Source organism: Octodon degus, unplaced genomic scaffold (assembly GCF_000260255.1).
Source record: "Octodon degus isolate 3935 unplaced genomic scaffold, OctDeg1.0 scaffold00097, whole genome shotgun sequence".
NCBI classification, from domain to species: Eukaryota; Metazoa; Chordata; class Mammalia; order Rodentia; family Octodontidae; genus Octodon; species Octodon degus.
The window spans coordinates 8,710,512-8,731,356 of NW_004524673.1; the positions used below are offsets into that span (position 1 = coordinate 8,710,512).

Genomic DNA, 20,845 nt, shown 5'->3' on the forward strand with positions numbered 1-20,845 from the left:
ATCAGTTTAATCTAGTGGGAAGACAACTTATTTGTCTTCTTAATGTAGCTGTTTAAATGTAATTTATTTTATAAAAATGCTTCCAGCACTTTTCAGAATCCAAATAGCTGCTTTTCAATATTCTGTGTTTTGAAGTATTTCGTCTAACTCAATACTACATGACTTAAGACTATAAAAAGACATTGTATCTCAAGTTCTAGTGGAAATACTTTTAGAAAGCTTTATAAAGCTCCAGACTATTCAATAGCACACAAGTATCACCACTCTGCCAGTCTATCTTCATCTAACATACCAGACTTCAGTACTGATTTGATATTTTATAACTTATTTACTTATAATTTACTGAGACCCTCTTTAACGTTGCTGTTTTGCAATTTGCTTATAGCTTATCCATTAAACTTTTTTGGAGCAACTACTGCAAATTCACTCAAATATTCCTTTTTTAAAAAAGTAATTAATTAATTTGGTACAGGGTCTCACTATGTAGCCCAGGCTCAGAGTGATCCTTCTGTCTCAGCCTCCCCAGTACTGGGATTACAGGCGTGCATCATCCCATCTGGTTTTGGTGGCCTGCATGGCACGCCCAGAGGGGCTAGCATGGCATGCAGTACAGGGACTCAACTTTAGTCCTTGTACTTGCTAGGCAGGTGCTTAGAATGCCGAGCTATCTCCTCGGCCCTCACTCAAATGTTTTAAATATGTTACTTTGAATCATTTTATAACTAATTTGAATAATGGGAATCATTATTTTTCATTAAATTTGAAATAGGGCTTTGGAGAAAATCTGGTCTAAATATGAAATTCATCTCTCTACTTATTGTTACAAATTAATTTAAGCGTTAAATAGGTTATTTCTAAAACAGATGTAATACTACCTTTTAAGGTTTTTGTAAGATCTATTAAATATATTTAAAGAGAATTTTGTAGAACTAGACTTACAACAATAACTAGAACAACTTTAGCTTGTAAAAATTATTAAATGGTTATTGCATATTCTAATTAAATGTCGAAGTGTCTATTATCCATTCAAAATTTATTTCATATCTATCTTATATTTCAAACCAGGAATGATGAGCTTTCTAACTGCTCTTCATCTTTTGTTAAGACTCCACATAGTCTCAGGCTTTCTAATAAATGTATTGTGGTATCTTAATGTACTGACGATGTTATGTTTTCCATATGAGTATTTGCTAACCAGCTAAGTTCCCTAGTGAAGCCTGTGTTTAAATCTTGTTTCTTTTTTAAAAACTGGATTAATTTATCATTGAGTTTATAGAGTTGTAGCAAATTCTACACCAAATGCCAGTTGTAAATATTTGTATTTTTACCTAATGTATGATTTGATTTTTCATTCAGTTGAGTGACTTTCAAAGACCAGAGGTGAGTAATTCTGGTGATAACAAATTTGATAGACAAGATCCTGTTTGCAGTATCATAACTAAGAAATTTTTGCCTATTTCTCAAAACTCTATTGATCTTTGCCCCTGTATTTCATTCAGAAACCTTAAAAATTTATAGAATATACATTAAAAGCACATGTTCAGGGCTAGCCAGATAGCTCAGCAGATTACAGAGTCTGCTTAGGCAAGCACAGGGAATGCGGTTTGATCCCTGGCATGCTGTGCCATCCCTGCCCACAGGATGTGTTGAGACAGAGTGTGGTGGCCCATACCTGTAATCCCAGCTCTTGGGAGGCTGAAAACAGGAGAATCACTATGAGTCTGATCTGTGTAGTGAGACCCTGTACTAAATACACACACACACACACAAAAGTATATGCTCCATTTTGAATTTTGAATATGGTATGGGGGACAGTTGGAATTTCATTGGGGGGGGAACATATGGATACAAATTATTTTAGCGTCATTTGTAAAAACGATGATCTTGTCTGCATGGAATTTACTTTTCATTATGTAAGAAATCACAGGATCATTGATATGAGTCTGTGATCTCACGTCTGTTTCACTGATTTAAGTTTCCCATCAGTACTTCAAAGACCTGAAGTCAGATGTTCAGGTTCTTTAGCTCTGTGTGACTAAACAAATTCCTTTCTATTTCCATGCAAATGAAATACATCATTTTCTACAAAAATATCAGTAACATACTGATTCTAACTGCACTAACAATATAAAAATTAATACCTTCACACTATGAAACACAGTATCTTATCCATGAGTATAGTATCTCTTCATTATATAAGTCTTAATTTTTCTCAGCATTGTCATTGTTTTAGTGAACAAGTCTTGGTTAAGATTTCTCTTTAAGTTACTTTCTAGTTTTTATAGAAATGTGAATATTTTTAAAGTTTCAATTGTTCCCTGCATACAATATAGTAGTTTTTATGTACTGAACCTTTATCCTACACCCTTGCTAAAATAACTTATTAATTTTTGTACCTCCTTTGGATAGTCCCTAAGATTTCTCATATATAACATCAGATCACATTATTAGTGAGCAGACAGTATTACTCCTTGCTAGAATTCTATAACATACACCTCTTTATTATCTTTTTCTTGTTTTACACGAGCCAACATCTTCAAGCTAATCTTCATTAGAAGCAGTTAACAGTAGAAATTCTAGATGTCTTTATCAAGTAGGTTAAGTGACAGGTTCCCCATAAATATCCTTTGCCAGACTATTTCTAATTTCTTCAATGTTTTTATATGGAGTAGACACCTTTTTTGCATTTTGTCAGATGATACGATTTTCTTTCTTTTTTTTTTTTCAACATGGTGAGCTACGATGACTGCTTTTTGTATATTAAACTTACATTTCCAGAATGAACACCACATTATCCTTCTTACATATTCCTTAATTTGCTAAAATGTTATGCAGAATTTCTCATTTACATTCATGAGGAATCTGAATCCATAATTTTCTTCCCTTGTAATGTCTTTGCTTTTGATATTAGAATTAAGCAGGCCTCAATGAATAAAATGGGAAATATTCTCCTTTCTCCAGTTTCTAAAGAATCTCTGAATTACTGGTATTTCTTTTTCCTTAAATGTTTGGTAGTATTCACAAGTAAAGCCATTGGGACCTGGAAATTTCTTCCATTGTGGGAAACTTGTTTTCTTGGAGACAGCGTATCACTATATAGTTCAGACTTGCTTTGAACTGACTGTGTAGCCTAGGCTAGCCTGGAACTCACAGCAATCCTGCTGCCTCTGCCAAATAATACTTCAGTCAACTACATTTCAAATATGATGGCAGTCCCATAACATTATCACCTAATATTACAGCCATCTTAGTTTGTGTTAAGCATACTCTACGATGCTCCTAGAGCAATAAAATCACTTATTGACACTGATCTCAGAAAATATACCTACTGATTAGCAATGGAAGACAGTATCAAATTTAATTTTTACCAGACATTATAAATGAGGGAGTAAATGTACTCCCTCCCTTACAGAAATTCTATTTCTGCAAAAAGATCTATGGAAGACTTTATGAACCAGTGGAATAAAATTAAACATCATTTAAGATGGCCTCCCACAGCTGGGAATGTTGGGTGCTTGCCTAGTAGGTACAAGGCTTTGGGTTCAATGTCTAGCATCATAAAAACAAAATAATAAAATGGTAGCCTCTATATTCCTAAATAAAAAAAAAAAAACCTATACTTTAAGATTCAAGATTAAAAGAAAGAAGATAAACTTGGTTTCTACTAGAAAGATACAGCTTATATTTTTCTCACTCAAAATATTCTTTGTTGTGTAATATCTTCCTTGTCACAATGGTACTGAAGAAGTTCATGTAAGTTAAACTGATTTCTAAGTGTGTATTATACTATCCAGTAAATACTTCAAAATAAAAACTCCATACATTTATGAGTATGTAGTTATGAGTTGGTTATAGCTACTGGAATGTTATAAAAATCTGTCTAAAAAATGAAAAGTATGTAGAAAGCAACAGGAAAACAAAAGTGTGTAAGTTAATAGAATATTAAACTGGGCAAGCTAGAGACTATTGTTTTTGGTAACTAGGCTTATATAATTTTACGATAGGTCCAACTTTTAAGAAAATAAAAAACTAGATAAGAGAATAAAAATATAAGTTAAAAAGAGAATAATAAATCAACGTTAAAAAAATTAACTTTACCTGATCATCATTTTCATCTGAAAAGGTTATTGATGTAAGTTTGTAGTTATTCTTCAACAAAAATTCATTGACTAAGAAGTTTAGAGCTCTCTTTTCAAGAGGTTTGATTGGCTCCTGGAAGCAAAATAGAAAGACAAATAGAAAACTATAATTTTTCACTTTCAGTGTTTGGCCTGTGACTTTTCTATGTAGAAATACTTCTTAGATTTGTTTTTTACCCACCTGAATTTCAGGACTTGATTTGTAATTTTTTCGTTCCTGTAAAGGAACTTCATGTTCTGATGGAAGAAAGTACAGACAGTGTTTTACTATTTTACATTTTAAAATATCCCAGCTACTTCTACATTGACAAAGTAGAAAAAGGTCTCAAAAAAGTTTTATGTACACCACCTGCAGCCTTTGTCAGGTTGGCTCGGAGGGCCTGAATGGTCTCCTTGGCTTTCCGTAGTTCAAACTCCAGGACTGGACAGGGATTTGGAATAAACACATATAGGCATCCAACCAAGAAAAGGGAAACAAAAATAAAAAAATAAAAAGCAAAGATGGGTATGAAAAAAAATACAATTTGTATTGAAAACAGAAAGCATGCAATCTTTATGAAACTTGTGAACGCATGCAGCAGAGTTGATTTGCAAGCAAACTGGTGAATGTTTTCCATAGATTTACTAGAATTCAGGGGACTATTATCAAATGTTCTAGCTGTCTGACAAGGAATAGCTCTATTTTAAAAAAAAAGATCTATGGCATATTTTCATGTGGGTAAATAAAAATATTAGTAATCTGTTTCACTTAGTAAGAAAATGTAATGAGATGTTTTCAGGAGACATAATTTTGGAGGAAAGGTATAAATTAGGTGAAGTACAAGGAAATAGTTTTTAAAAACTCCAGCATTTTAAAAGTTATTGTTAAATGCACTGTCTAGAATAATGTCATAAGCCAATATACAGACATGCTAGTGAATAGAATCCTTTATAAGATGTGGAACAGATATGGTTTAAATATTTAATAAATGTTGAGAAACTTACAAATTTTTCTATAAATAAGCATGTTTTCTAAAAACAGGTCAAACATATCCCAATGCCAAAAATAAACAGCTATGGGTTTTTAGTTTTCATTTAAAGTCAAAGACTAGAAGAACAGCAAGTTTCTTTTTTTTTTTTTTTGGAACTGGGGATTGAACTCAGGCCCTTGCGCTTGCCAGGGAAGCGCTTATTCCACTGAGCCATCTCCCCGGCCCCAGCAAGTTTCTAAAGCAAATGATTATGTACATTTCAATAATTTCTAAAATGACTGGATATAGTTATCCAAGGACACTAAATAAAATTTATTACATTTCAAAGGTTCTGAAAATCCTTCAAATAGATTTGTTCAGGTTGATAGAGATAATGAAACTCAAAGGCTTCTATTACTGTATATTGATTATAAGAGAAATAGGAATACTAGGGAAACTTGTTTTATTAAAGTTTTTTTTTTTTTGGGCTCCAAATGCCTTCAGGGCAGGTTTGACTGGCTTGAGTTGTGGGGATTGAACCACAGCAACCAGAGCCTGACTGCTTTGTTGAAGCAGCCACTTAAAGAACTGAGGTAAGGGGCAGTCCCCCTATTAAACTTTTTAAGATGTTTCATCATAAGTAATATTTAACCACATGTCTTCACGAAATTTTTCTTAAAGTTCATAATCTGATGCTAATGAACAAATTTATACTTAGAAAATATTTCGGCTTAATAAAACTGGTAAAATTAAGGACTGTCATAAAAGGATATTAATAAATATGATAGTTACATACTTTTGCATAAAAACTAGGAAATTTAAGAATTCACCTTAAAGATGAAATTTTTTGTAACTGATTCACAAGAGAAAAAAATGTCATACAAGTTGTTAATCAGAGACTATAAAAAATATGGAAAAATTAGGATTCACTCAGTTTGCATATATTCAGTAAAAACTTGAAGATATAGTTGAATCACATCTAGTACATGATGGGCAATTATTTTGATGCACAGAATTTTACTGCAGCAACATGGAAGCACAACAAAAAAAATCAGATGACATTGTATGCTACTACATGTTATTTTGTAGTCAGCAATGCTGATCTGCAAATGTTTCTGTGCAACAAAGTTAAAACATTTTCTTTAGCTAACATTTCCAGAATGAATTTATGTTAAATAAAACCATGCATAGCAATAGATTTATAAGGCATATTGGTGTTTTTTTAAAAAAATGTAGGTAATTGATTTTTGACTTTAAAGTATCTAATTTTACCTCCAATATATACATGTGAAATGTTAAATATATATGTATATATGTTATATACATATATATTTGCTTTCAATATCACTTAAAATGTACTAAGATGTATTACAGAAAAATTGCAGATCAGACATGCCCTACATGAAAGTGATAGAAATATGAAAGGGGGATAGAAAAACTGGTTGAAACACAAACTGAGAAAAACTCAAATTAAATTGGTGAAAGTTTAGGTGACCAAGAGCAAACACTGAATGATTAAGGCACAGAAAGCCAGAAAAACCCATGTCAGACGGCAAGAATTTATATTTTTATGCGTATCTATATATATATGTTGCCAAATGTCATTAGAAGTTACCAGTACTGTGAAAAAGATAGTACCTACTAAAATGAATTCACTCTGCTGCATGTTTCTTAGTATACAATACAGACTTTAGAAGACAAAGGTGCATTTTTTTAAACTATTGCACATCTCTAAAAAAACCAGAGTATAATCAAGTAATTATGTAACTTTCACAAAAATGTTCTTCAAAGCAGTGCTAATATTTACATGTATATGTATTTGTCTTTTTATTAAGATGTTAAAGTTCAAAATTATCTTGCAAAGCTATATATCATACAGAATAATTTCTAAATATTTTCAAATACTAGAATTTTCTACAAAAATTTTGAGAATATACGTGTTTATAAAACATGCTACAGGAACAGGCAACTATCTTGTTCAACTTATGCCTAACCCTGATGAATACTCTTACTGAAAGAAAGCAGTAACTGGACATATGTACACTTATAGTAACAATGCACACTATGATTTCCCAAAATATAATTAATGATCAAGCCAGGAAAAACAGCATCAAAAAAGTTGAAACAGTTACTTCCTAATCTGTGTTTATAAAACTGGTAGCGTATCAGTGGTACATGAATGCTTAAAGGTACTCATTTTTTCACTACTAAAAATATATACAATTATGTAGAAATAACAAAGGTGAAGTTTTAAGTATCAAAGGAAAAATAATAAGTTGTGGACCTATCTAAAATTATCACTAATTGTACCTTGAAATACTTGTCAAGCTTAGTTTGAAATACTTGTTAAGCTTAGTTTATTTTGGTACAAAAACTCAAAATCCTACAGCATTTGGAAGATCTTTCCTATCATACTAATCTGAGTTATATATTGTTTAATTTCCATTCCAATTCACCATCCGAGAGTTAGGATACTGCCATTTCACACTGCCTCTTCAACAGTAGATATCCAGTTGTCTTCTTTCAGGTCAGAATTTTCTCAATGTTTTCCTCTTAATATAAGATGATTCAAGGTAACTCTTCTTAATTTTTATAACATACTTTAGTACCCTAAGACCAGTTCTAAGAAAATAATTCTCTTTTCAATCTTAAGATTATACATTAGAATAAAAAATCATTTCTAGAACAACACAAAAGTCCTGGACAGTATCACTACGACCTCTACTGGACTTAAGAGAATTTTCTCTACCTGTCATTAACATAGGAAGTAAGTAGTCTCGTTAGACCTGACTTACAGAGGATAAGCAAATCAAAGCAAGATGCACTCTCCATAATTTATAGATATCTCTTTTTCTATATTTATCTTAGTAGAAGAAAAGCACCCTCTTCCAATAACCTTTACTTTTTAAAATTATAATGGCCATATATTTTTAAATTTTTTTATTTTTATCAGTTCATATTTATAGTACACACTGATTACATTCATTGTGGGGAATTAGTACACAGCCTTTAAAGAAACAAATTCTTTTGGTTATTGTTCTTCCTGCTCAGATTCCTTTGTCACTTGTCACAGAGTTGTTATTTCTCAGTGTTGTCCTTATCCCTTTTATCTTTGTACTTTACCTAACTGTTGCAGTGATACTCATTACTGTGGCTATATTTATCACAAGTACTTTAAGATTCAGAAATCTTTAAATCCTCTTCTCAAGTACAAACCTACCTAATTATCTTCTCGAGATACCCACTTGACTGTCTCCTGTGCTCTGAATTTTATCCTATCTATACGAATTCCTTCACCTTCTTACCCAGTCTGGTCTTCATCCTGGAATTTCCTCCATTAATGTCATCACTACCTACCAGGCTGGTCAAACAAGAAGTCTGGAGATTACTCTGCATTTATCCCCTCTCCTTACTCTCCTGTGACCTAAATGTTAAAACCATTTGATTCTAAGCCTTTAAGAACTTGAACCATTCACTTCACCTGACTCTATTGCCTGAGTACAGATTTACATTATCAGATAAACTATTTTAATAACCTACAATTGTAAAAATCCTGCAGAAAAACTCTAATTTTCTAAACTTAATCATAAAAATTATCATTTTGTGCCTCCCCTCACTTTTGTTTCTTTTTCTGTGCGCCTCCCCCACACCCCAATACCAGGCATTGGACTCAGGACCTTGTGCTTGCCAGGCACTTATGCCGCTGAGCTATCTCCCCAACCCTATGGTTTGTTTTTGTTTTTTGAGACAGGGTCTTCCATGTAGTTCAGGCTGACTTTAAGTTCACTATGTAGCCAAGGTTGGTCTCAACTAACTGCCTGTCTCAAGCTCCTGAGTACTAGGACTACAGATCGGTGCTACCACGTCTGGCTATGTCTTTTCCCTTTGAAGCTAACATTGCCATAAAATACACTTAGGAAATGTAAATCTAAAGAAAAAAACCCAATATACAAAAATCTTAATGATTGTATAATCACTATTATTTTCACCTTAGATATAACTACCCACCACATTTTAAAAATTTCCTCTCTGAGCCTATATTAATTTTATGATAACAAATCAGATGAGTCTCTTTTCAAAATACTATCTTCAGCTTTGTCAGAGTACATCTATCTTACTTTCAATGGTGCAAAATTGTAAGATTTTGACATGGCTCAAAATAAGAACATCAAAAGTATCGGTAATAGGGCCAGCCAAACTACTCAGCAGATTAAAGCACCTGTTTAGGCAGATGCAAGGGCTGAGAGTTCAATCCCCTGGCCTGCCATATGGATCCTGCACTCAGGGCGCACTGAGGGGTGAATGAAACTGGGCTGGTGGTGAGCGCCTGTAATCCTAGAGGAGACTGTAAACAGGAGGATCACCATGAGTCTGATCTATGGAGTGAGACCCTGTAGACACTGTACTAAATACAATATAAATACATATGAAAAACTATTGGTAATAAGAAGGTAAATAGATTAACTGTACCCGAAGGGAAATACACTTAAAAATAATCACAAAACGCATTTTAGTCCAGATTTACGGCTTTCAAATCTGTTTAGATTCAATGGCCACTTCTACAGTACTCTGGTGTACAGTATCTGTGAAATGAAATCGTTATAACCACTTTTGTGATATCTGCACTTTATATTTGCATTAGTGTATTATGCTGATTTTTAAAACCTGTATGTACACGATTTTCTCTGTAAATGTTAGTGTGTGCAGCAGAATGCACCAGCACGTAACAACACTGTCCGCAAGCCAGTGGAGCAGCCTCATGAAGTCACCTGGGGTGCTGCAGCTGCTGCTGTGAACTGAGACTTGTGTTGTTTTCCCAAAATTACAGCCAACTTGGAAATTAAAGCAAAATGGTGTAAAAAAAATAATCACAAAAAAGCTGTATATGAAGGTGTCAGGCTACTCACTACCTAACGAATGAAAACGTACTAATGATATCTCTTACCCAGGGGACAGAAGCAGATTACGCTACAGGCAAAAAACCCTGAATATTACTTAAGAATGTTTACTGGATCACATAGGCATTATAAAGGTTTCATTACTGATTGTTACTCTTAGAACAGCATAATATTTGGAATACTGGGTAAATTATTTCCTTAGTGGACAACTGATATCATATGTGATAGTTTTAATAGTAAATGATCTTACCAGCATTCAAGAAGTATCTTTTCCTACAATTTGCAAAGCATAGTTTTTAAGTTTTCTACATACCAGCTGAGTTAAGGTATGAAGCACAGAAATTATACAGCAACATAGAGCTACAAAAACAAAATTAGGGACACTGATGCTAAAAGATGGATCTTGTGAAGCTGAAAACAGGAATCTAGGTGATTCTAAAAGTAACAAGGTTCTTGTCACTACTTCCAAAGGACTGAATTATGGATCCAGGCATGTTTTAGAACCAATGCCTTATGGGGAGAAAGTTTATTTCTTATTTTATTTTAAGGTAGTGTGTAATATTGTACCTAACATATAATGGATGCTCAAAATACATAACAATAATGGCAATGCCAATATTTAGGACATGAATGTCTCATTATCTTCAAGGTGTAGACCTTTTAATAAAGGAATAAAAATACAGTTAGGCTTATTTGATGTCTGTTACTATTTAAGTCATTTTTGTGGAAATGTTGTATCTATTTTATAAATATCAACAGCTGATTAAAAACTGAAAAAAACCCTACATTTGCCTGGTAATGACTGCCTGTGTTATCATAATCTTATGGAATATTTGTGTTATCCATACTTTCAACCCAAACTGTCACAGCAAAGAAATTTATTTTTTTCTTTCTTGGATGCTTCTTCATCATTTTTGAGGCTTATGTATGATCCAATGACAGAATAGGATCTTTCATGAATTATTGCTTTTTTATAAGTTTTTAAAGGAAGCTTTTTTACTTTGCCAACGCAAGTCTCATCCACATATTCAAACATCTAGTTTGATAGCAAGTTATACAGCACAAGATCATTAAAAGACTGAAAACTATTCTCTTGGGATAACATCATTTTTTCCATTTCTAAAGAAGATGAAATCATTTATTTATATAAGACAGTATAATGAAAAATTACTTATTTCTCCAAACTTAGAATTATAGTATATTCTTTAGATTAAAATGTAGGGTTCAAAACTATAACATATTTAATATATTTTACTCTTAGTTGTACAAGTATGTGGGCTACCCGATATACTCCTCCTTATTCTTTATCTATCAGAAGTTATTTAGATATAAGATTATTAATCATTTTACTAAAAGTTCTAAGTTTTAAAAAAAACAGAAAATGAAAATGTTATACACACAGCAAACTTGGTCAGAGGTATTCTGTTTTCTTTTTCTTGTTTCTGCCTGTAGTACCATAAATAGACTATTCCAAATGTACAAATCTAAGCTAAACATTTTGCTTTTATATCAATGTCTTCTCCTAGTTAGAACTAATAAAATAAATAAGAATGATGAACCCTTTCAGTTTGACTCAACCTAAAACCTAAATTTTCTAATGAAAATTAAAAGGAACATAATTATGTGACCAATTTCCAGATAAGAATTTTTTCTAATAAATAACCATACACACAATAAAACATATAAAACTTGATCTACTTAACCACTGCTAAATAAATTAAAACATGCTTAATAATATTACAAAAATACTTATCTAACAATGTTATTTGATATGCGATATAACTGATAGGATAAATTAATCTTAAATTAGACAAATAACATGATATTTAGATATTACTGATGTGATTTGTTGGGTAGATACAGTAATCAATTAATGATGATAACAATCAAGCTGGCATTTGATATAGGAAAACACAATAAACTCTCCTAGTAATTGTCTCCATTAAAGTGGTATTGTTTACAGTGCTGAGCTGTTGTAGTACTTTTGGTAAATAACGCAATCAAACCACATTTTTCTAACTCATAACACTGTCTGAGAGTTTAAAATATTTATTATCTCTATTCTTTGGCAAGGAATAAAAATATCACTTTTAATTAGGTCAAACCTAATCCTTCATGGCAAGGGATAACATATGCTATAGTCAATTTTGGGCTCTGTGGGTAGGCTATCTAAATTTGACTCCTAGTTCTTTTTTTTTTTTTGTATGTTAGTGAAGGGTCTACAGGGTGTTTCAGGGTCTCATCCCTAAATTGGACTCATAGTGATCAGGCCTCCTAAGAGCTGGGATCATAGGCGCTTGCTACCACGCCCAGTCTCAATTGCTACGTCAGAGTGCCCTGGGGGGCGGGGCCAGCACAGCAGGCCCTAGGATGGAACCCCTGGACCCTGTGCCTGCTTGTAGGAGCTTTAATCCACTGAGCTATTTGGTCAGCCCCATTGTCCTACTTTTGATTCTGAGGTTGTACATAATTTCTCTGAAAGGCTGTTTCCCTGCAAGTACATGATGATAATAATGCTGTCATTCAAATAAGTAATCAACATTAGAGGGTTTAGAATAAGGCATATGAAATGCCATAATGGCCATGACATTTGGTAAGGTTTAAGAAACTTGTTCCTGGGGGCCGGAAAATGGCTCAGTGGAATAAGTGTTTCCCTGGCAAGGGCCTGAGTTCAATCCTCAATACCGAAAAAAAAAGAAAAAAAAAAAAAAGAAACTTTAAATTCAAATCTTGAGTTTGTTGCTCATATAAAAATTTGAAATAATGTCTAATAATAAATTACTAATAAATCATATATTCATAATGAAAGTGTTCTGTACTTGCAATTAAATAAGCTACAACTCTGATAATTATGGACATAGCTCACAACAGATTAATAAAAAATAATTTTAAGATATCCATAGATGTTTTCTCCCCAATAAAACTAAATTTCTTGAAACACTAAATATGACCTTTTTTTCCCTATTGTCAAACTACTTAAATTAACTCTTGTTTTCATTACTATAAAGACAAAGCTTTTACTATAAAATAGTACAAAAATCTAATAGCAAATTGTCATCTGTGGCTTTTCTTATAAACTCCTTTTACTGTGTGTGTATGTGTGGTGCTGTGGGTCACTTCATTCTTTTTCAAGGCATGTTCATACCTTGGATTCTGTACATAAATTATTCCACATTACTCCTTTCATTTTCCATTTCTTTCTCTGACCAGTGTTGAATTTTCTTTATGGTTAGGGAATTTTGAAGCTATTCAAAACTTGGTCCAAGGGCCAGCCAAATAGCTCAGCAGATAAAGCGCCTGCAAGCAGGCACAGGGGCCAGGGGTTGGATCCTGGGCCTGCTGTGCTGGCCCCCGCTTGTAATCTCAGCTCTTGGGAGGTTGTAAATAGGCGGATCACTATGAGTCTGATCTAGTAGCGAGACCCTGAACACCCTGTAGTCCCTTCTCTAAAAAAGAAAAAGAAAGAAAGAAAGAAATTATACCAGTAAACAGAAGAAAAAAATTCAATAGAATAGAATGTATATTATGGACATTTTCTGACCTTCTGTTGCCTTCTGAGTTCATATGGCACACCTCCTCTTTCAGGTGTGGCCACATTCCAATGGAGCTCAAAAGATTTAAGTAATATCTACTGCTCTAGTCTATCTCCAGGCCAAAGTCCTAAAAACTAAAATTCCTGGAACACGATCAAGAATGACTTCAAGGGAGGAAGTCATAGCCTTGAGGTACCAGATGTTTACACTGAAGGTACCAAGGCATCTATGCTGGCAAATTCCAGGGTGAACCCCACTCTCACTGTCTGATCTGGTATAGGGAGAACCCAGGGTACAAACTGGCCCTCTGAAGTCATTGGTAGTATCTAGAAGGCAGGACAGGTGAGGAAGAAGGGATGAGAAGGGGAAGGAGAATGGAATGAGCAGCCAAGAAATTTGAAAGGATGTTTCCTTCTTACTGGAATGGGCAAAGTCCATAAGCACCTCACTACATCAAACATTAACACTATTTCCTTTTTTAAAAAAAAATTGTATTTATTGATTTATTTGGTACTGGGTCTTGCTACACAGCTTGGACTTATAGTGATTCTCCTGTGTCTGCCTTCCCAGTGCTGGGATTACAGGTGGGTGTGCTATGCCACTGTGCTAGTGTCCCAGGGTCAGTGTGGCATGCGGTACCAGGGATGGAATCCATGTCCTTGTGCTTGCCAGGCAGGTGCTTAGGCAGAGCTATCACCATAGCCCCAAACATTAACACTATTTTCTTTTTGTTTCTTTTCTTTCTTTCTTTCTTTCTTTCTTTCTTTCTTTCTTTTTTTTTTTTTTTTTTTTGCAGTACTGGGGACTGAACTCAGGACCTTGGCAAGTGCTTGTTCTACTGAGCTATCTCCCTGGCCAAGGATTCTTTGCTTTTTTGGTATTTAGTACAGGGTCTATAGGGTCTACAGGGTCTCACTATATAGATTGGACTCACAGTGATTCTCCTGCTTTCAGCCTACCAAGCACTGTGATTACATGCATGTACCACCACGCCTAGTCTGAATCGCAGTCTCAGCATACCCCAGGCGCTGGGCCAGCATGACAGGCCGGGGATTGGATCAAACCCCTGCTGCTGTGCTCTGCCTAAGTAGGCACTTTAGTCTACTGAGCTATCTGGCCAGCCCTAACTATTTTCTGTATCACAGGAAAGTTAGAAAAAAGAAACATGTGGGCAGCACCAAGGGAACTCCAGGCAAAGTTTTACTCACGCTACAGAAAGGAACTAATGGATTAGGGATGTAGCTCAGCAGTACAGTGCCTGCCTTGCAAGTACAAGGCCCTAAGTTCAATTCCCAATACAAAAAGAAAAAAACAAAACATACAGACCCAATAGAATGAAACTATTTTAACCAGTTTTTAACAATAAAGATAAGATGATACACATACCTGAAAATCACCCCTGGTTTGGAAGAAAAAAAAAAAAAAAAAAAGAAGAAGCTGATGTCTAACTAACTTTGTACAACAAAGTTGTAACAGCTAATTTAAACCTGTTTTATACCAGTTGTACAACTGTTCTGACTGCTAGCTACATGTGAACTCAGCAAATTGCAGTTACATGCACACACACACACACAGAAATCTAGCAAGTCTTCACTGGAATGGGGAGTTATTACTACAAGTACCCCAAACTTACAATAGTTTAGTAAGTAATAACACAACTTTATATAATAATATGTTACATTATCATACCATAGTGTAGAAAATGAAAAAGAAAATTTCTTAAACCATCTTGTTACTTCTAGAAAGTCAAATAATCCAAGTCTCACTTCATAATCTTACCTGCCACTTTCTCATCAGTTTCCCTGTTACCATCATCTGAATATCTTGCAAAGTCTAAAGAATCAAGAGTACTGATGCTGCCAGCTCGATCTATAACAAAGACAAAAATAGTAAAATCGATTAAGTGGATTTTAATTTTCTTCAAATGATTAGAATTCAAGTATCTATCAATATTTCCAATTAATAAAACCATGAATCTAAGTTCTAGGATCTATTAAAAAAAAGGTAAAGATGCTCAGATTAAGCCACTTTATAGTAACCAAGTTTCACTCCCAAATCTCTGGCTGACTGCCACATAACCCACACACAGGGAAGACAGCAAAAAGCCCAGAGTAAGACTTTTTGCAGATGTAGTTTGAATAAAATAATTATATAATAAAAAGAAACCAATCTGAAAAAAAAAATCCTCTAGTCTTCACAACTTAAGATGCATATTGTCTATCATACAATACAAAATTACTTGATACACCAAAAAAAAAAAAATCAATAAAATGTGATCCAGTGTCAAAAGAAAACAATTAGGACTAATACCAAGATAAACTACATATACCCAGATACACAGTAGACTAAGATTTTATTTATTCACTTTTGTTTTTTAATTTTTTGTACTTAGGACAGGGTCTACAGTGTCTTACCATATAGATCGGACTAGTAGTGATTCTTCTGCTTAGAGCCCCCCAAGTGCTGAGCTTACAGGTGGGAGCCACCATGCTCAGTCTCAATCGCTATTTCAGAACACCCGGGGGTGAGGCCGGCAAGGCAAGCTGGGATCCAATCCCAGCCCCTATGCTCTGCCTAAGCAGGCGTTTTAGTCTGCTGATTTATCAGGCTGGCCCTTTTAGACTAAGATTTTAAAACAGGTATTATAACTATATTGTGAAATGAAGGAATGCATGTAAAGAGTGTGAGTTAAGAGAGAAAAATCTTAGCAGAAAAGTATAGAGCATAAAAAACACCAACAGAAATTTTAGAACTAAGAACTAAATATCTAAAATTAAAAATCTATTTATAGTCAAGTAAAGGAATAAAGATGATGGCGGAAAGAGTAACCATGTGGATAAATATAAATCATTTAATCTGAAGATTAAAAAGTATAAAAAGGTTGAAAAGAAGATTAACAGAGCCATAGGATTTTGTAGGATAGTAAAAAAAACATTATGTAGAAACTAAAGTTGGGCTGGGGATATGTAACTCTGTGACACAGTGATTGTGTAGCAGGCATAAGGTCCTGAGTTTGATTCCTGATACTAAAAGAAGAGAAAAAGAAATTGGAGTCAACAATAGGTGAGACAAGAGGTGGGGATAATGACAGTAGAAACTTAGGCATATTATAATCAAACTGTTGAAAACTAAGTATGAATGGAAAATACTAAAAGCAGATCAAGGAAAAAAAAAACATTCATATAGGAGAATAGTGATTAATACAACTATTAATTCTTATTTTAAGAAACCAATGAATATAAAGCCATTCAGTTTAGAAAGTAAACTATTTTTTACAGAAAATCAGATTATACAATATCAATTAACATTTCAAAAATAAAGCTAAGAAAACAATTTCATTTCCAATAATATCAAAAGAATAAAACACTTAATTTTCTTTTCTTTTTTGACAGGGTTTCACTATGTAGTTCGCCAGTTGGCTCACGTTTGTAGTCCCCAGATTCATCTCGAATTGACAGAGATCCTCCTGGCTCAACCTCCCAAGTACTGGGATTACAGGCGTGTACCACCAAACCTAGTTCCGGGACCGCACAGTGGGCTGCATGGCATATGGAGCGGGGTATTGAACTCGGGTCCTTGTGCTTGCCAGGTAGGTGCTTATGCCTCTAAGCTATCTCTCCGGCCCCAATACTTAATAAAATAAACTTAATTCTCCAAAGGTTTTGATATATTAAATTCTTGTTTTTGTCATATTATAAATAGTTTATAAGTGTAACTTTCAAATCTTTGACATTGTAATTTTTCTGATGTCTGTTCTGATACTCTTATCAGTTTGGGTTTTAGAATGAATTTTTATTATAAACCAGTTTCATTAAATGTATTATTCAGGAAAAACAGTAACAAAAATGTAAAACTTAAGACAATGATAACTGTAAAACATTATTAAAAGAAATTAAAGATGATCTTGGAATTAGAAAGTGGTAATGGAGTGGGGAGATAGCTCGGCAGTCTAAACGCCTCCCTGGCAAGTACAAGAACCAGGATTTGATCCGTAGTACCACATGCTGAACTGGCCCCACACTGCATGTGCTACTGACACCAAGCGCAGTGGTGCAGGGCTGTAATCTCAGCACTAGGGAGGCTGAGACAAGAGGATCACTATGAGTCAGAACTGCATAGCAAAACCCTGCACCAAATCAATCAATCAATCAATCAAACAATCAATCTCTCTTTTAAAAAAGTGGTAATAGTTCCACAATTTTGTAAATATATGAAAAACGATCAAATTGTATACTTCAATAAAATACAAATGTAGGCAAGAATGTAGGGAACTTGTCATCTTCACATTAAGATGATGAGGATGTAAAAGTACAGTCAGGTTGGAAATCAGTTTGGCAGTTCCTCAAAAGGCTCAGGCTACTATAGGACCTGTGAATTGCACTTACACACAAAATCTTGTACATGATTGTTTACAACAACATTACTCACACTGGCAAAAATGTAGAAAGAACCAAGTGTCTGTCTACTGACAGAGAACTAAAATGTATTATTCATCTGTTCAATGGGATATTATTAACAAAACGTGACAGTAATAATACATGCTATAAAAATTTCAGTCACAAAAGAATTGCATGTTGTATAATTGTCATGTATTTAAAATGTAGAGAGAGTAAACCTATAAGCCTACAAAACAGGTTAGACATTTCCTAGGGCTCAGATGTAGAGATACATGTGGCATCTGCAAGATAAAAGACTTGTTTCTGAGGTAATGATTTTGGTCCCTGAAAGTAGATTCAAGTGATAGCTGTACATAGTGTAAATATAATAAAAAAACACGGAATTACACACTTTAAATGGGTAAAATATTGATTTTTTTTTTTTTTTTTGGTCAGGATGTGTTTGCAGTATATATTTCTCAGGGGCAGATGAGACATGTAAATAAAACATCTTAAATCTTTTTTTTTCATCTTAAATCATGGTTTCCCTTCCTCCCATCCTCCATCTTTTGGTCACCTTTCCTTTTGTTAAGTGATTTATTTCCTATTATCTTTCATTTTGCTCTTTACTTACATCTTGGCATGGAACCCAAAATATAAATAGGTGAATTTTAAGACATTTAAATTTTATTTCAGCAAAGCTATCAATTTTTTTAAAAGGAAGGAATATCTTGACAGTGAAAGTAAAAAACCTAACCCAAATTATATACATAGGCATCTCAAAAAATTCACATTAAATGTTTTCAACTCAGGATTAGTACTACGTTAAAAAATAAATACAAAAAACTGATTCTGCATACACAATAACATGAGTGAATCTCAACTGCTTTCTGCTAAATGAAAGCCTTATATAAGAAAATCTACAATATAATTTGATTTATATAGAGTTTTTAGAATAAGCAATAGTAACATGAGAAAAAAGTCTTAATAATGGTTCTTATGGCAAACGGCTAAAAGAGATAGAAATTGGCAGGGAAGGGGTATGAAACTTTTTGTGATGTGGCTATATTTTACATATTATTAAGATTTACCTCAAAAGAGAAATACTGATTTCTAACTAATGACATGTATGATAAAATATCCTGATACTTTCAACTTCATCTGAAAAGTATAAGAAATGAGACTGTCAGGTAGACAGAGTGAGAGGAACAGATAGGAGACAAAGTAAGTATATAGTAAACTATTAATTGTAGAATTGAGGTTGGTAGCTATATAAATGTAAGATCTAACTTTTCTTAAAATTTTGAACTTTTCATAAAATATTACAAAAATAAATCTTGGATGTTAAAAGGGGTAAAATGAACTAAATCATCAGAAACTATTAATAATAAAAGTTGTAATACTAAAAATCAGCTATTATTTGTATTCTCTGAAACAGAGTTTTATGTTTTCCCATGTGAAGTTGAACCAGAGCTAGACAATGAGTTACTGAAAACCAAATAAACAAATGCATGTCACAATATAGTGGATAAACCTTATAAGGATTTTTAAGTCATAGGCCTTGTAAACAGGTAAATATATAAAATATTAAGCTGGATTAATTACTGAATAAGAAAATTATCTGCCTGGCAAATGACCAATATGATACATTATAAGATGAAGTTCCTTAGTTGTAACATATAGTACTTTATTATTTCAAATCTCAAAAAATTAACTACTTTTCTTCAATGTTTTATATCAGATCACAAATTACTTTTTTTCCTTCAATTATAAAACGTACTATAACAAAAATACAGACATAGAAAAGACAGACCATTCGAATCCCAATAAAGCTGGGGATAAGGTAATTATATCATTAAATTTTTCTCTGAATTTCTATTCTCTTTTGAACTCTTCATATGAAGTATGTATAGGCATTTTGTGAAAAATAGAATGAAATTTATCTTGTTTTCTAAAAAGTGAAGCTTATATAAGTTTTTTGACATATTATGAAAGCTATTGTTATATACTGCTAAATTGCTTTTCAACAAGTACACCCAGCAATATGAATTCCACCAGGAATATAAAAGAACATTTGTCAATGTTAGGTGTTCAATCCTCACTAATTTAGCATACTACAAAATACCTTATTTATCTTTGACTAATAGTGAGTATTAGTATCTTTCAGAAATATTCTGGCTACCTTCTCTTTTTACTTATGTGAATGAATTCTCTATTCACATCCTATCTTCATGTATGGAGTATTCTCCTGACATATTAGTTGATCTGGCCATTACTGCCCTAACCATAAAGTCCACTTGAGTACAATATTCTGTTGTATGTCACATGTTTTGGTTTCTCATTAGCTATTCTTTTGTCTCCAACCTGCATATGAAAACATGTATATTCAACATAATAAATTTTTATCAACCAATATTCTACTGTTGTGACAAAAAAATCGGTTCACTTTTTTTCTTTTTTTTTTGCAGTGCTGGGGATCGAACTCAGGACCCTGCGCTTACCAGGCAAGTGCTTATTCTACTGAGCTATCTTCCCAGCCCCATTGTTTTATTCTTAACTTTACTGGAATGTTAAGAATGATGTTGGCTATTGATTTCAGATAAAATTTTTATAAGTACATATCTACTGATAGTTTATTAATTCTTTAACTTTCTCATTTTAAGTTATACATTTATGCCAACATTAGTGCCTCTATGGTCATGATATATTTTTCTTCCATTAAATTGTTAATTTTTTTTTCATTTTTAAAATATGCATCTATATAATACAGAGGTTCTTTGAGAAGGGCAAATATCCCATTTAATTTTCAACTTCTTCTTATTATGGCCACTGAAAAATATGTCCAAAAATTTTTTTCTATGTCTATAACTTTCTAAGAAAAACCCTCTGAGAGCTTCCGGCTACCCGGCGCCGGCGGGACAGACTACTCGTCCCAGCCCAGGCGCAGTG

The 20,845-nt window shown here is 33.4% G+C and overlaps 1 protein-coding gene across 10 annotated transcripts in view; it reads right to left on the reverse strand.

Moving 5' to 3' along the window:
• Positions 1-20,845, reverse strand: part of Kiaa1468 (KIAA1468 ortholog) — a 117,300-nt gene that overhangs the window by 84,490 nt on the left and 11,965 nt on the right. For all 10 annotated transcript variants that reach the window (XR_002822555.1, XM_023723130.1, XM_004638263.2 and 7 more), the window contains exons 2-5: positions 15,300-15,389; positions 4,489-4,560; positions 4,321-4,376; positions 4,099-4,212 (exon numbers count right to left, since the gene is read on the reverse strand). Coding sequence is in view for 9 of the 10 variants with exons in the window: in XM_023723130.1 (XP_023578898.1) it covers positions 4,099-4,212; positions 4,321-4,376; positions 4,489-4,560; positions 15,300-15,389 (332 nt within the window). In the remaining variant the exon portion in view is untranslated. The remainder of the gene's footprint in view (positions 1-4,098; positions 4,213-4,320; positions 4,377-4,488; positions 4,561-15,299; positions 15,390-20,845) is intronic.